The sequence below is a fragment of the Canis lupus genome, chromosome 21 (assembly GCF_048164855.1).
Source record: "Canis lupus baileyi chromosome 21, mCanLup2.hap1, whole genome shotgun sequence".
In the NCBI taxonomy this organism is placed as follows: Eukaryota; Metazoa; Chordata; class Mammalia; order Carnivora; family Canidae; genus Canis; species Canis lupus.
In genome coordinates, this window is record NC_132858.1 from 43765362 (window position 1) to 43780349 (window position 14988).

The window sequence follows — 14988 nt, forward strand, 5'->3', positions numbered from 1 at the left end:
CTTTGCCACCTGAGGTTCTAACTCCATTTTCTGTACAGGCATGCAAGGCACATTTACACACCCCTATAAAACAAAATAATCCTCCTAAAAATGCAATTTTGACTGTGGCAAAACCCAACACACTCATACGTTCAGATCGTGTTAGACCTTCTTGGGTCGACAGCTGCTCTTCGTCTCTAATGAAATATCTGCCAGAACCAGTCTCACTGATGGCCCTGAGATTTGCTCACTAACCTCCAAGCCCAGAGAGATGTGTCTGATGCCCACTCATGGAACCCGTGCCACTTCCCGCCTTTTATTACTAGTTTCTCTCTCATTGCCTGTGTTGGCCAAGGCCACTCGATGGTCTTGAGCAGCAAGTTTGAGAAGTCAGCAGTGGGGCTCGATCACTCAGGCTGCCTGGCTGTGAATACTGCCTTCCCCACACCCCACCTATGCAACTGAGGAAACTGAGTCACGGCCTCCATATCTGTAAAATGAGGTAATAATCACAGCTACCACATAGGATCACTTCCAGGATATGAAATAGCTGAATTCCAAAGTGCTTAGAGGAACGTCTAGCTCATAGTGAGCATTCGAACTTTTTATTATCATCACTTTCTGTGTCCCATGGAAGTGTCTGGTAGTTTCCTGTCCAGTCTTGCTTGACCACATTTCCACTGGGGAAAAAAAAGCTGTCATTGCCTTATGTTTTTCTTTGTATATTTGCCAATAACATCACGATTTTTTCCCAAAGATTTAAACTATGGAACATTCTGGTCTTCAACCTCTGGGTTTAAAACAGAGCATTCCCTTAGTGCCTTGGGTTTTCAAAACTAAACTTTTTTTCCCCCCTCCTTAAGTATATTGCTTCTTTCCAGGAATTTCAGGCATGTTTCATTTTCCCTACATTTTGGGGGGCATTCTCGAGTCAGGGAGCAGCTGGAGTGAGCTGTGAATAACTTTAAGTGTGTTCCCTACACCATTGTCTCTAGATGTTCCTGGAGAGAAGGGCTCCATGAGCAGTAAGTTCAGGAAATACATTCTCCTCTCGAAGATTCCAAACAAACATCAGCATATTGAAGACTCAGAGGAGTTCTGCAGGGGAAATCTTGTTTCACATCGTTTTTACCCAACTGTATCTCAAACTCATTTGACCATGGAATCTTTTTCTAGTGGGAGACATCCCCAGAGAAATAATGGGGAAGGTGCTGGAAACCACGGTCTTCATCAGTTTCTGAGGATCAGAAGAACATGTGTGAAGAGCTCACGTTCTTTAAATTTTAGAAATGGATTTCCATATCATTTGGTAAAATTTGGTCATCGTTTAGAAAGCTAGAAGTTACAAGAGTCATCCGGGTCCTAGGTCCTAGCCTGTCAAACTCGGGCATACATCAGAATCAGCGGAAGGGTTCATCAAACACAGGCTGCTTCCCCGCCCCCCTTCCCGCAAATTCGAATCCGAAGGTCTGGGGTGGGACCTGAGAATCCGTATTTCTAACATTGCCAGGTGCTGCTGATGTGGAGGGTCCCTAGACCCCATTCTGATCTAGTTAACTGACCTGTCAGTTCTTCACCTGTTCTGGCCTTCCTTTTGTATGTTACTGTGTGCTTGTGGGGGTGAGAGAGAGGAGGCGGCAGGGAGGGAGGAGGTGAGGGAATGTGTGTGTGCACCCTTCAAAGGTTGGAGGTGGAGCAGAGTCATGACTCTGGAAGCTGACCAACGCAGGCTCATGCACAAACCTAATGGCCTATGTAACAAGAGGAATGCATGACGCCATGTGTAAGAAAATTGGAGGGGGTGCCTGGGTGGCTCCGTGGTTGAGCCTCTGCCTTTGGCTCAGGCCCTGATTCTGGGGTCCTGGATTGAGTCCCGCATCGGGACCCCTGCAGGGAGCCTGCTTCTCCCTCTGCCTGTGTCTCTGCCTGTGTGTGTGTCTCATGAATAAATGACAATTTAAAAAAAAATAAAAATTAGATTGCTCAGTCTGCTCCTGCCCCCCTGCTCCCAGTGAGCAGCCCCAGGTGGGGCTTTTAGGTGTCCCAGTAGACCTGCGCCTACTTTATCATCTCTCCTAGGCTTGGGACAACTGAGGCAGATGGTGCATATGCTTTGAGTTTGCCGAGAAAATTCTTTCCCCTAGACAATGCAAAGGCACACATGTTAATTCAGTCCTAGAGAACCCCTAGAGGGTTCATACTTAGGGCGAGGGATGGGTGCATATAATTTATTTTTTAATTTGTCTACTAATTTTTCATTGACTTTACCGGTAAAGGCCCTTCTTGCTCTCATCCTGTCACGGGCACCTTTGCGAGGACAAACACTGGCTCTAAATTGTAGGATCTGAAAGGCAAGTGCACCCCCATGAAGGCTTTCCTCCTCCTCTGGGGACAGGGCTGCAGTCCAGGCAGCACCCCAAGGTCCGGCAGGACTTTGGCTCTCTCCAGAAGACAGGACCGGGTCAGCTGAACAGACCAACATCCTGTCCCTGACTGCAGTGTCTTATTTCACAGATGGCCGGACTGCAGTTTCATCCCTGAGAACTTCCACCCTGAACTTTCTCTGGAAGGCACCAAAGGGCTATGCAGTATCAGGTTTTCAAACTGAAGTGAGGACACTGCTAAGCTCCTGTGTAGACATGTGCTCCCGTCTCTGCTGCGCTTCCAGAACTGCCTCCCTCCTGGGGATGCCCGGGAGATGAGCACCGGGAGGCCCACAAGGATGACCACAATCCTAAAAAGACCCTCTCACCCAACGGTACTTCCTGCAGTAAAGGTTGGTTCTCGCCTGACAACTGAAAGCTTCACGGATGCCGGAATTATGAAGGGGACCCTCTAACCCCATCTCACATTCAATGGGATCTAAAACACACTAATTAGGGGTGCCTGATCTAAGTGGACCTACAGCTCAGCACTGCTTTAAGAAATGGGATTCTTTACCAGAGGATCGAAGCCGTTCTCTTAGAAAGAAAAAGAAAGTATTTAGTAAAACTGTGGCCTGATCTTTAAGACGAACAAGTCATGAAGACGAAGACTAGCATTTTCAATACAAGACCGTAATCATTTTAATGAGCCATTAAGAATTCCACCAGCTGTAAATACGTTCTCAGTTATGTGGTCAATAGGTTTCCTTTGTTTTCACTAAGTTTTCTCAGCATTTAAAAACGTGATCTCTAAGAGCTAGATACGTGAAGAATAATGCGCCCGTTTTATAGATCGTGAGGCCTAGAAGGAAGCCCTAGTGGTCGATGCTCGAACAGGAAACTTGGCCTATGTGCCTCTTTATCAGTAGGTTGAACTTCCTGCTTCCTTCCCATCCTTCCCTCTCCTCTTCCAGCCCCTCCAACACCTGCAAGAAGCTCATCCTCCATGGCCTGGCATTCAAGGCTTTCACAGTCAGTGAAACCAAATCTCGCCATGGATCCCCATGGCATGGTTTCCTGAGGGACCCTCTGCCCCCCACAGCCTTGCTGCCGCACCCTGTCCTTGCGTCCTTTAGCCAGGACAGCGCTTCCTCTCTAAAACCTGTCAGCGAGGACCTGCCAGGCCCGTGGCAGGAACAGAGACCCTGGGCCACCCAGGCCTGGCTTCAGAGCCAGCTCTGCCCTCACCTGCGTTCTGTCTTTGGGCAAGTCACTTAACTTCTCTGAGCCTCCGATTTCTCAGCTGCGCAGCAGAGATTCTCTTCATCCTCAGAGATGACTGGTGGGAAGGATAAAAGCAAGAATATGCACAGACTATCCCTACAAGCGCTCAGCACACAGCGGTCCTCTGCGCGCGGCCCCTACAGCTAAGATTTTCCATGGAACCTTGCTGACCGACTCCGGGGCCTGTGGGTCCGGCCTCCCCTGGCAGAGGGAAAGGTCTGCATCGCTCTCTTCCTGCCTCTGGCCATCAGGTGCCTCCGTGTGCCCTATCCTCACAGGGCCTGCAGGGCCCACGCGCCCAGGTGGCCGTGCTTCTCTGCTGGGTCCAGGCCCACGAGGCGGAGCGCACACCCCGCACGGTGCTGGTAGCCTGCCTTCCTTCTGAGACTTGACCTGCCTTGGGACAGGGAAAGTGCTAGGTCCGAAAATCTCGGAGTCCCATGTTACTCGGAGATTTGCTACACTGCCCAAAGGTTCACTGATTCTCTACCTAGGCATTTCAATTTCACTGCAAGGGAAATTTAAATAGTTTAGTCTCTTAAATGTGATTTTGCTTTAAATTCTCTACCCCCTCAGCCCCACCATTTTTTTTGGGGGGGGGTTGGGGGCAGGCCTTACTAATCTAACTGGTTTGGGAATGAAAGGTGGGAAGTAATGATTTCACATGCAGAAACGAGCTGGCTGGCTCATCAAGAGGTCGGCAGATTTTTTTCTAATTCTTTTTTTTTTTTTTTTAAAGATTTTATTTATTTTTTGAGAGAGAGAGAAAGAGAGAGCGTGCATGCACAGGCAGCAGGGACAGGCACAGGGAGAGGGAAAAGCAGACTCCCTGCAGAGCAAGGAGCCTGACACCGGGCTTGAACCCAGGACCCCGGGATCACGGCCTGAGCCAAAGGCAAACGCTTAACCAACTGAGCCACCCAGGAGCCCCAAACTTTTTCTATAAAAGCCTGGATAGGAAACAGTTGGGCTTTGCAGGCCACAGGTCTCAGTCACAACTACTCAACTCTGGCGCTGTAGCTCGAAGACAGCCCCAGACAAGACATAAACGGGCACAGGCCATGAGCTGCATTTGCCACATGGGCTGTAGTTTGGGGGTCCCTGGCCTGGCCCGCCCTGCAGGGGACACACACGCCATGACTAGGATCATATAAGCCTTCCCTCTCCTAACAAGAGTATCCGTGGCCTTCTAAAGAATCAAATTAAACCTGATTTCCCAAGTCACGCTGCAAATAAAGAATAAGGTGGGTAGTTGTAAATGAATCTCAGCCTGAGAAAATACAAGCATTCTAAAAATTCATGTGTGAGCAAAGGAATGCATATAATTTTTCTATTAAAAACAAATTTGAAATGAGAAACAAGCATGACGGGGAAATGGCCACTACCCAGAGCCTCTCATCTATTATGCCTCACATTTCCAATTTGTGCTGGTTTAAGAGACACTAGGCTTTTCCAACAGCCAGAGGCCCTCCCTTTGCTATCTATGAATCAACAGAAAGATTCCTCGTGTGACCCTTTGACTCCCGGGGGGCACAATGCAGGGCTCCGAGCTGAGGGTTTCTCCAGCACGTTCGCTGGTGGGTGGATGAGATTCTCTCCATCCCCAGCACAGTGGTGGGCTTGTTCAAACTTGGGCGACTGGCCGAGAGCCCCAACCCGTGTGGACAATAGGAACATTCATCAAGTTATAAGCTGGAGGCTCAACTCATTTGTCTTTCACACAACTGCATTTTTTTTTTCCATAAGGAGAAACCTTTGCTATGACCTGTCTTCCTAGAAGCATGCTGTTTACGAAGTGGCACCAGAAAGTCTGTATTTGTGGCCTTGAAAGATTTGAAATTGAAGACGGTTCAGCAACTAATTACCTATTTTGAGAAAAGGAGTCACCTGCTTTCCCCATGGTTGCATCTAATTTCAGATGACACCTGTTCTCGTCCTTATTGTTGGCTCCTGTCCCTTCTAGACCTTGTGACGACACTCCAGCCCATCCAGAGCTCTGACCTCCACGTGCTGCTGCGTTTTCACTCCTGCCTCATCTGATCATACAACACCATCCCACTGCCATCCTGTAACGCACAGGGTCCGGTGGCAGCCGCGACCTCCCCATTGTTAAGTCCCGTCTCTCTCTCTGGAAGCTTTGCAGGTTAGGAGCTTTCTCTACTCCTTGCAGGTTGCCAAAAACACTTGGGTCCCAAGAGTTTCTTATGTAACAGGGTGGACTTTTGTCTGGATAAAACAAAGCAGTTGGTGAACATGGACACCAAGGATTTCACTCTTTGCAAAGTTTCTAAAGCACGATCTAACTTTTGACCCAAACAAGTTGATATTATTCCTATAAGCCTCAATTCCTTTTACAGATTCTGAGCTACAAGTCTGAAGATAAGAGTGAGGGGTAAAGTTCTACGCACTAAATGAACAATTCTCTGATTGACTCTAATTCTGGGTAACAGGCTTTTCATGCCTGTAAAAGTAAAAGGTCAGCAAGCTTTGGTGGCCAAGGCTGTTTTGCTAATGACACATGCTGGCAGAATCAGGGTACAAGCAATGACAGAACCATTATCTGGAGAAAATCAAGCCCCTTGGGGCACTACGAGATTGAAGAATCTGCGAGAATAGTGATTGAGAGCCCTGGAGAAACCCTATTTTCAACAGGATTTTATTGGCGAAAGACAGTCTAGAGCAAGTGGCCCACTGAGTATCACAGAGCTTCTCATGGAAGTGAGGAAATCAGACCCCATTAAGAACCAACATCTAAAAAAAAAAAAAAAAAGAAGGGACGCCTGGGTTGAGCGTCTGCCTCTGGCCCAGGGCGTGATCCTGGAGTCCCAGGATCGGGTCCCACATCAGGCTCCCTACGTGGAGCCTGCTTCTCTCTGCCTATGTCTCTACCTCTGTGTGTGTGTGTGTCTCATGAATAAATAAAATCTTAAAAAAAAAAAATAAAAAGAACCAACATCTGCACTAATGATGGATGAGTGGAGAAGCACCTGCTCATCCACACTGTAATCATCATTTCTGTGCAACAAACCTTAACTTAAAATGTTGGTACGAACCCTTCTGGTTAAGCCTCAATTAAAAAAAAAAAAAAACCAGACTGTATACCATTTATGCAGGTTTGTCCACTGAATTTCCCCCCCCCACTGGTAAAGAACAGACCCTGAAGGAACATATAGTATATCTGTTTTTGATCTTTGGTAGGAGATACTCAATGACCTGCTAACTTGAAGATACCTATGATTTCATGCCATCAAGAAAAAGGCCATTTTTTATTTAGAGTCCAATAAGGATCTAGAATTTCAGACGTGTTGCAAGGAAAATACATCAAACAGTTGATGTATTCATTGAAAAATCTACACAGATATATATCCATACTTATAAGCCTAAAACGTAGGGAAGGAAAACTCAAATAGGAAAGCAAGAACAGGACAAGAGAATAGAAGCAGTCTGTTAAAATCCTTCCCACAAAGGCTTTTGCTTTAAGAGCCGCAAAAATATCTGGCAGGTCCAAACCAAAATTGCAACAGCATGAAAATTAAGCAATCCTTATGATTCACATGATTTTAACAAGTTTTTGTTCTGAAGGAAATGTCAAGTTTTCCCTCATCCTTTCGTTTTATCCTAAGTCTAAAGGAAAATCTGGCTTTTATTCCCATTTAACAGATCCAGAGCTCCTGTCACCTATTCCTTTGCGGTGCATAGTGATGCTAGGACAGTGCCCTCTGGTTCCCTTCTGTGGGGACATCACACTAATGCACATGCCCCGAGGGCATTAACTGTCAGCAGAGTCTACTTGACATGCTGGAGTCAAACGAGCTGACCAGAACAATCATTCAGCTCTGCATGTGCTGACAAGGAGGCCAGCCACGGCTACCAAATACTGCTCACGGGGAGCAGAAAATATCAGTTTGCAGAAATAAGTAGTTAATGTGAACCCATCTTGGTTAAGAGCATTTTTTTAAAAAAGCCATTCAATGTCTATTCATGGTGTGTACATGCCTCTGTGCAGAGACGAGGGGACCTCCGGGGCACGGAGCAGGAAGTCAGCAGGTCCCCTTGTAGCACCTGCCCCCCCACAGGGCTAAGGTCTGTTAGGTCGCTTTCAGAACAATGAGCATGAATTTCTTGTGTAACGAAAACTAGGAATAAATTCATTTGTCCTGATGTTTTGAGTTTGCAAAAGGCTCCGGCACCCATCTGATCCCTCCGGCCCCATCAGTACCCAACCGAGAATACCCACGGCCTCACCTCGGCACTCCACGTTGGGGTCTCCCCAGAACAGCTCCTGGCACTCGCTGCAGGTGCGCCCCCCGAAGCCAGGCATGCACTGGCACTGCCCCGTAAACTGCGGTCAGAAGACACACGTCGGTCGGGTAGTTCGCTTCCTCGGCTGCCCCCCGGGACAAGTGACACCCAACCACTTGCCTGAGAAGCCCCCCACGCCTTGAGCCAGCCACTCTGACCTCCCTCCTGCATGCCGAGGGTCCCCTGGCGGCATGTCCTGACTGCTCTTCGGCCAGCAGGGTTGCAAGGGCCCAGAGCACGTTGCACTGTGTGTGCTTCACATCTACTAACCTACCTGGGCCACCCACGACAGCCCTGCCGTGGGGACCACTGCACCGTCAGGGTGCGTCAGGAAACAGCAGCACCTTTTACAGGGCCGGCGAGGGCCGTTTGCTTCCTTTCTGGCTGGGGGGTTAAGGTCTGATTCAGCAGCAGATGCGGACGGGGAGGAGCACAGGCCGGCCCATTCGGGGGGAGCCCGCGCTGCAGCGGGGTTCACCCTGGCTGAGCCACCAAGCAAGGGCCCGTCTCCCAGTCCATGTGCGTCCGCCACCACCGGGAGGGGTGCCCTTCTCTACCTGGGGCAAAGCCACCGGCCGGGCCAGCCGCCACCCCGATGCCCAGAGGAGCGTCGTCTCACCATGCAGTGGCCTCAGCCCGGAGCCTCACCTCGTTGCAAGACGGCCCGAAGGAATGCGCGGGGTCACAGTCGCACGGGTCGCAGCCCGTCCCGCTGGCCAGCTGCCAGGTGTTGGGCGCACAGCGGTCACAGTTCAGCCCAACCACGTTGGGGAGACACGAGCACTGGCCGGTGGCTTTGTCACACTGGCAGTCAGAGCCATCGCAGTGCTCCTGCTCGGTGCCCAGGGAGTTGCAGACACACTCTGGAAAAGAACAGTGCGATCACATTTACCTACGTTCAGAAAGTTCGCAGAATTAGCGAACTACGCAGACAGTACAAAAATCAGCTAGTTCTACCAGCTAAGACTTTCCCTCCCCAGATTTTGGCCTGGAGATGCAAACAAGAGAGAAGGAAATGGAGGGAGGGAATGAACAAACAAATGAATAAATGAATAAATAAAACCCTAAACACAAAAAAAGGGGGGGAAAATAACCATCCCACTAAAACTGCCATTCTTCAGAACGTCTTACAACATAGACGGTTTTGGCATTTCCCAGGCAGACGGGCACAGGGACACATTTTGCCTACCAGCATTTCTTTTCTTTTCTTTTTTTTTTTTTTTTAAGATTTTATTTATTTATTCATGAGAGACACAGAGAGAGAGAGACACAGGCAGAGGGAGAAGCACGCTCCCTGCGGGGAGCCCAACGACGACGTGGGCCTGACCCCGGGATCGCGCCCTGAGCTGAAGGCGGACGCCCAACCGCTGAGCCGCCCAGGCCCCCAGCCTCCCAGCATTTCTGAAATACTCTGACTTAATAAGCTGCGGCGCATCGTTTTCAAATCGAGGACTGGACTGGGAATAACAACAACAACAACAACAACTATGCCATGGGACTGGAGATCTCAAATGACTTCAAACTCTTGGCAGGGAGCAGCAGCCAGGAGCTGAGGCAAAGCAGGAAGAAGCCCTCCAGGCTGCAGGGCCTCAGCATTCCAGCAGGTTTGTGACAACGTGGCCTGGGGCGTGCAGCTCAGCGGGAGGAAACGCTGGCTGATCTCTTGATAAGAGAGCAAGAGTGAGTTCTGGAAGAGTCTTCAGAGATGCTCCTCCCTCCTTAGGCTGCAAGGCACGGACAGGTGGACAGAGGCAAGGTGGGTATGTAGGACCTCTGAGTCCTGGCCCCGGGCGGGGGGGGGGTGAGGGTGGGGGTAAGTTCGCGGGCAGAACAGAAAACCCATCCGCTCTGGGGTGGCGTTTATCAAGGTGACACAGCTACACCGGCTCTCTTTTGGTCGCCTCCCTCATGCACTGAGCCACTTCTTGAGACTTTAGGTCTGCCCCAAAATGAGGATGTAGGGCACAAAGAAAAAGGAAAGAAAAGGTCTATCTCCTCTTTCTTTGGTCAAAGAAAGAAAACTTGCTAAGTGGTTTCCCACATGAAACAAACACCCAAAGGGGCGCCCGGGTGGCTCAGCAGTTGAGCGGCTGCCTTTGGCCCAGGGCGTGACCCTGGGGATCCGGGATCGAGTCCCAGGTCCCATGTCGGGCTCCCTGCATGGAGACTGCTCCTCCCTCTGCCTGTGTCTCTGCCTCTCTGTGTGTCTTGTGAATAAATAAAATCTTTAGAAAACCCCACAGAAACCAACAAGCCCCAAAGAGCCGAGGAAGACCCCCGGTGGCGAGGGAGGCGGACGCCCCCAGGGGCCGAAGCGGGGCGGCTTACTGCGGCAGTCCTGCCGGAGGGCGTCCCCGTAGTACCCCACGCGGCACAGCTGGCACCGCTCCCCTTCCGTGTGGTACAGGCACTTGAGGCACCTCCCCGTCTCCCTGTCGCAGGCTTCTGGGTCCGTCGTGTCGATGTTGTGGTGACACTGGCAAGGCCGACAGGAGCCCCCGACGTCCGAGGGGTTGCCGAAGAAGCCGGGGGCGCAGCTGTCACACCTGGAGCCTGGGGACCAAGCAGAGCCCGTCCAGCTTACTGGTAGGAGGGAAGCGCCGCGTCCCCCCCCACGCCCCTGGCCGGGAGTGGGGGTGGGTGGGTGGGGGGACCATGCGCCTCGCCCAGCCCCGGACGACCGCACATTAAGGGGAGCCCCTGGGGGGGTTGAGAGGCATACGACAAACCAGACGACGAGTCAACGATCTGGGGTGATGTTCCAGCCTTCCCCCACTTTGGGACTCCTGGGCCCGGAGGCAGGAAGGGGACATGCGAGGACACTCGGGTGCGGCCGCGCTCGTGCCAGGGAGCAGCAGAGCCTCCCCGAGACTCGGGCACCCGCTGCGCTCCGTGGGCCCCACAGGAGGGGAGCGCTCCGGGTGTCCCCCCGCTCGGTGTTCATTACGATGCTAAACGTGACACCGAACCGTCCCCGTGTTCCCTCCCTTCCCTCTGTTAGCCACTAGGCTCAGGACGTCGTCTCTCCCACCGCAGGCCGGGCCCTTGCCTACCGACGTATCCGGGGTCACAGACACACGCCAGCTGCAGCGTCACGGGGTCTTGATAGCAGCTACCGGCGAACTGGCGTCCGCTGTCGGGACCGTCCGGGCAAGGACAAGGGCGGCAGTGGTCCCCTGACCCGATGATGGGATCACCGTAGTAACCGGCCAGGCACCTGCATGGGTGGCAGAGGAGAGCGGGCCGTGAACCCCAACTGCGAGGAACCTGTTACAAGAAAGAGTCTTACAAACCGTGCTCTCCGCTCGGGACCATTTCACTCCCCGCGCCTCATGCTTCCACTTGGAGGACTTCCCATGAGGGCAGCGGTTCTCCAATGTGAGCTCCAGTCAGGATCCCTTGGGGGGCTTGTTACGACAGCTTGCCGAGCTCATCCCTTCATGTCTGACCTAGAGGGTCCCGTGGGACGCTGATGCTGCTAGTCTGCGGGTCACACATGCGGGGTCAGCAGCAGAAGAGATACACCTCCTCCTGTGCATCCGACTGTCCCATCAGCTGCCTGCCTGCCCTGAGCATTCAAGAGTTGGGGTGCAGCAGGGGGGGTGCAGGAAGGCAGCGTGTGACTGTCTGTGTGCCCACCCGGGGGGCACGGTGAGGAGTTAGCAAGCCCATGGTGACACGCTCCACATTCCTTTACCAATAACAAAGCTGATAAGCAAGCTCTCCAGCTGCAGGACTCTTATGTCTGTCTGTCAGGTGGTTTCAAAGTAGGAGAGGCACGAGGGATGTCATTTATCAACTCCCAACTCTCCTCCTTACGAGGAATCCGTGGAGGTTAAATGACTTGGCAAGGCTTACACAGCCCGTCAGTAATGAACCAAGATGTGAATTCAGCATCCCGACTTGCAGAAAGGAATTCTTTTACTATGTGATGCTGCTTCTCAACGTGAGTGATGAATTCGGGTACTTTTTTTTTTTTAAGATTTTATTTATTTATTCATGAGAGACACAGAGAGAGAGAGAGAGAGAGAGAGGCAGAGACACAGACAGAGGGAAAAACAGGCTCCACGCAGGGAGCCCAACGTGGGACTCGATCCCAGGTCTCCAGGATCAGGCCCTGGGCCAAAGGCGGCGCTAAACCACTGAGCCACCCGGGCTGCCTGAATTAGGGTACTTTTTTTTTTTTTTACTTCCCGTAACATAAAAGGACTTTGGAGATCATCTATTCCAACCCAGTTATTCTATCAGCAGACAGCTGGACACTCGGAGAGGTGAGCTAACTTACCCCGGGCTCTGGAACAAGTTAGAAGCAGAACTGAACCTGAGCTCTAAGGATTTCCAACTCATTTTTGTTTTTCATGGTTTTATTTTTTTAATTTTTTATTTTAAAGCAGAGGTAGTTTTTTTAATGGGTGGGGGAAGGGAGATAAATAGGAGGGAACGCTGTTCAAAGGAAACTAACCTTCTATTTAATTAGATACAGACACAGATAATAAGAACATGTTCTCCCCAAATTTGTGCTGGGAAAGTCAGCCGAGATGAAGCAATTTGGTACAACGGGTTCTGAGAAAGTTTTCTAGGAGGCCTTTTTCTAGGTGAAATAAATCCAAATACTTCATGATAGAAAATGAGTGTTCATTTCCTGCCTCTCCCTCCACTTCCCCCCTTGGGAATGAGCTGAGCCTAGAGCTGCTTCTTAAATTCACAGGAGTGAAACTCTGATCATCCTGGAATGAAGAAAAGAATGGTAAGTTGGCTCACAGGATCCCAGATATTTTATAAAACTTTGTCATCCATATGTAGGGCTAAAATTTTTTTCCCTTCCCACACCCTTTCACATTCTCCTACAAGAAACAAAACGCTTTGCAAATAAAATCCAGAAACAGTCACAAACATTGAGCTAGCTCTTCTCACGGGATGCTCATCCCGCCACATCGCCCCGCGTGCCAGATTTCACACCCATGTGGTGGACAGCCACCTGTGTTCCCTACCTCTCTCTCTCTCTCTCTCTCATTCTCTCATTCTTTTTTTTTTCCTCTCATTCTTTTTAATCTGATTTTTCCCTCTATACGTCTCTCAAACTTATTCTCCAGCTCTCAAAGAACACTAATGAAAATCTTAATGCAGAAAATAGGAGTCAACATCAATATATTAATTTCTTCCAGTCTTGTATAACTGTTTCCTTATTACCCTCTTAAAAGGCAATTTTGTGGTTGGAAGGAATAACTTTTATTCAAAGGAGTAGTTAGTGGAACCTCCAAATTCCTTTTTTTTTTTTTTTTTAAGAATTTATTTATTTATTTGAGAGAGAGTGAGCAAGAGAGAGACAGATCATGAGCAGGGGGTGAGAGGGAGAGAGAGAAAAGCAGGCTCTGCACTGAGCAGGGAGCCCGACGTGGGGCTCGATCCCAGGACTCCCGGATTATGACCAGAGTCAAAGGCAGACCCTTAACTGACTGAACCACTCAGGCACCCCTGGAACCTCCAAATTCTTGAACACCACTCTAGCAGTTATCTGCTTCTATGAACATCTTTCCACCATAAGTTAATCACTTATTCAATTTTCACTGGCAATCTCTCTTTCATCTGATGAGCAATTTTTGTACTGACTGAAGCATTTGCTGACATTTTAAAAACAAAAGTCCCAGATAGAGTGGACGGATGTTAAAAGACAGAAAATTTATTGAGGTGAAAGGTGCAGACTATTACTCCAAAAACACCCAATTCTCATAGCAGGTCTAGCTTTCATTTGTAATGAGCGGTGTTAAGTCAGCATGTAATTTTATCACGTGGCTTACTATCTACTGAACTTGACTGTAATGTTATTAGGGGTACATTCCAGGTCCTCATTTAGCTACAGCTAGTGCAGTGTGCCTTATAACCATAATAATTACTCAATTAATTTGCTAAGTGGAGAAGAGGTCTACTTTTGCACATTTTATGCGGCCTCCTGGCAGCTAGAGCTGCAAAAAGTGTTTCAAAAAACAAAGCTGTCTGAAATGACTAATTCTGTTTGGATCTGGTTTCTACTTTGACCCCAATTAGGTGCTCACATTTCAGAATGCTCATCCTTGGCGAGAATCTGCTGAGACAGGATTTCTGTGTAGGTCTACGCTGACCTCGAGGATGGTGCTCCAAGAGAAAAGCTCATGTTGGCTTTGTCCTCTGCTATATCCCCAGCACCAACACCGTGCCTGGCACACAGAAGATACAAACTAGGGGATCCCTCGGTGGCTCAGCAGTTTAGCGCCGCTGTCGGCCCAGGGCGCAATCCTGGAGACCCAGGATCAAGTCCCGCGTTGGGCTCCCTGCATGGAGCCTGCTTCTCCCTCTGCCTGTATCTCTGCCTCTGTCTCTCTCTCTCTCTTGTGAATAAATAAATAAAATCTTAAAAAAAAAAAAAAGATACAAACTAAATACCTGCTGGATAGGAGCACCTGGGTGGCTCAGTTAAGCCTCTGCCTTTGGCTCAGGTGATGATCCCGGGGTCCTGGGTTCCCGGATGGGGCTCCCTGTTCAGCGGGGGGCCTGCTTCTCCCTCTGCCTGCTGCTCGTTCTCTCTCTCTCTCAAATAAATAAAATTTTAAAAAAATCTTTAAAAAAATAAATGCTGGATAAAGGAATGAGTTCCCAGGAAATCCTGGGGCGGTCAGAAATGAATGAGCCTTCAGGAGTCTGATGGAGCCGCCGCCTCGGGTTTGTCTAAGATGCTGTTGGCTGAGCCAACGCCGAGCTGGTTTGCCCTCTACGGGCGAGGGCGGCGGCGAGCGCGTACCTCTCACAGTTGTGCCCGGTGCTGTAGTCCTGGCAGCTCAAGCACGCCCCCGTCCCTGGGTCGCAGTCCTCGGCGTGTCCGTTACACTGGCAGGGCTGGCAGCTGGGGAAGCCCCAGTAGCCGGGCAGGCAGCGGTCGCACTGCCGAGCGTACACGCCCTGGAAGCAGTGGCACTGGCCGGTGACAGGGTGGCAGGAGGCGCTGACGGACCCTTGCAGGTGGCACTCACATGCTGGAGAGACAGGCAGCGGTGGAGCCGCCTTGAGAGACTCATTAAACGCAGAC

The 14988-nt window shown here is 50.3% G+C and overlaps 1 protein-coding gene across 1 annotated transcript in view; it reads right to left on the reverse strand.

Annotated features, from left to right (window-relative positions):
* The window catches only part of LAMB1 (laminin subunit beta 1), an 85621-nt gene that overhangs the window by 17393 nt on the left and 53240 nt on the right, over positions 1 to 14988 (reverse strand). The window contains exons 21-25 of the mRNA XM_072791578.1: positions 14704 to 14935; positions 10982 to 11145; positions 10257 to 10481; positions 8577 to 8791; positions 7872 to 7968 (exon numbers count right to left, since the gene is read on the reverse strand). Coding sequence (XP_072647679.1) covers positions 7872 to 7968; positions 8577 to 8791; positions 10257 to 10481; positions 10982 to 11145; positions 14704 to 14935 — 933 coding nt within the window. The remainder of the gene's footprint in view (positions 1 to 7871; positions 7969 to 8576; positions 8792 to 10256; positions 10482 to 10981; positions 11146 to 14703; positions 14936 to 14988) is intronic.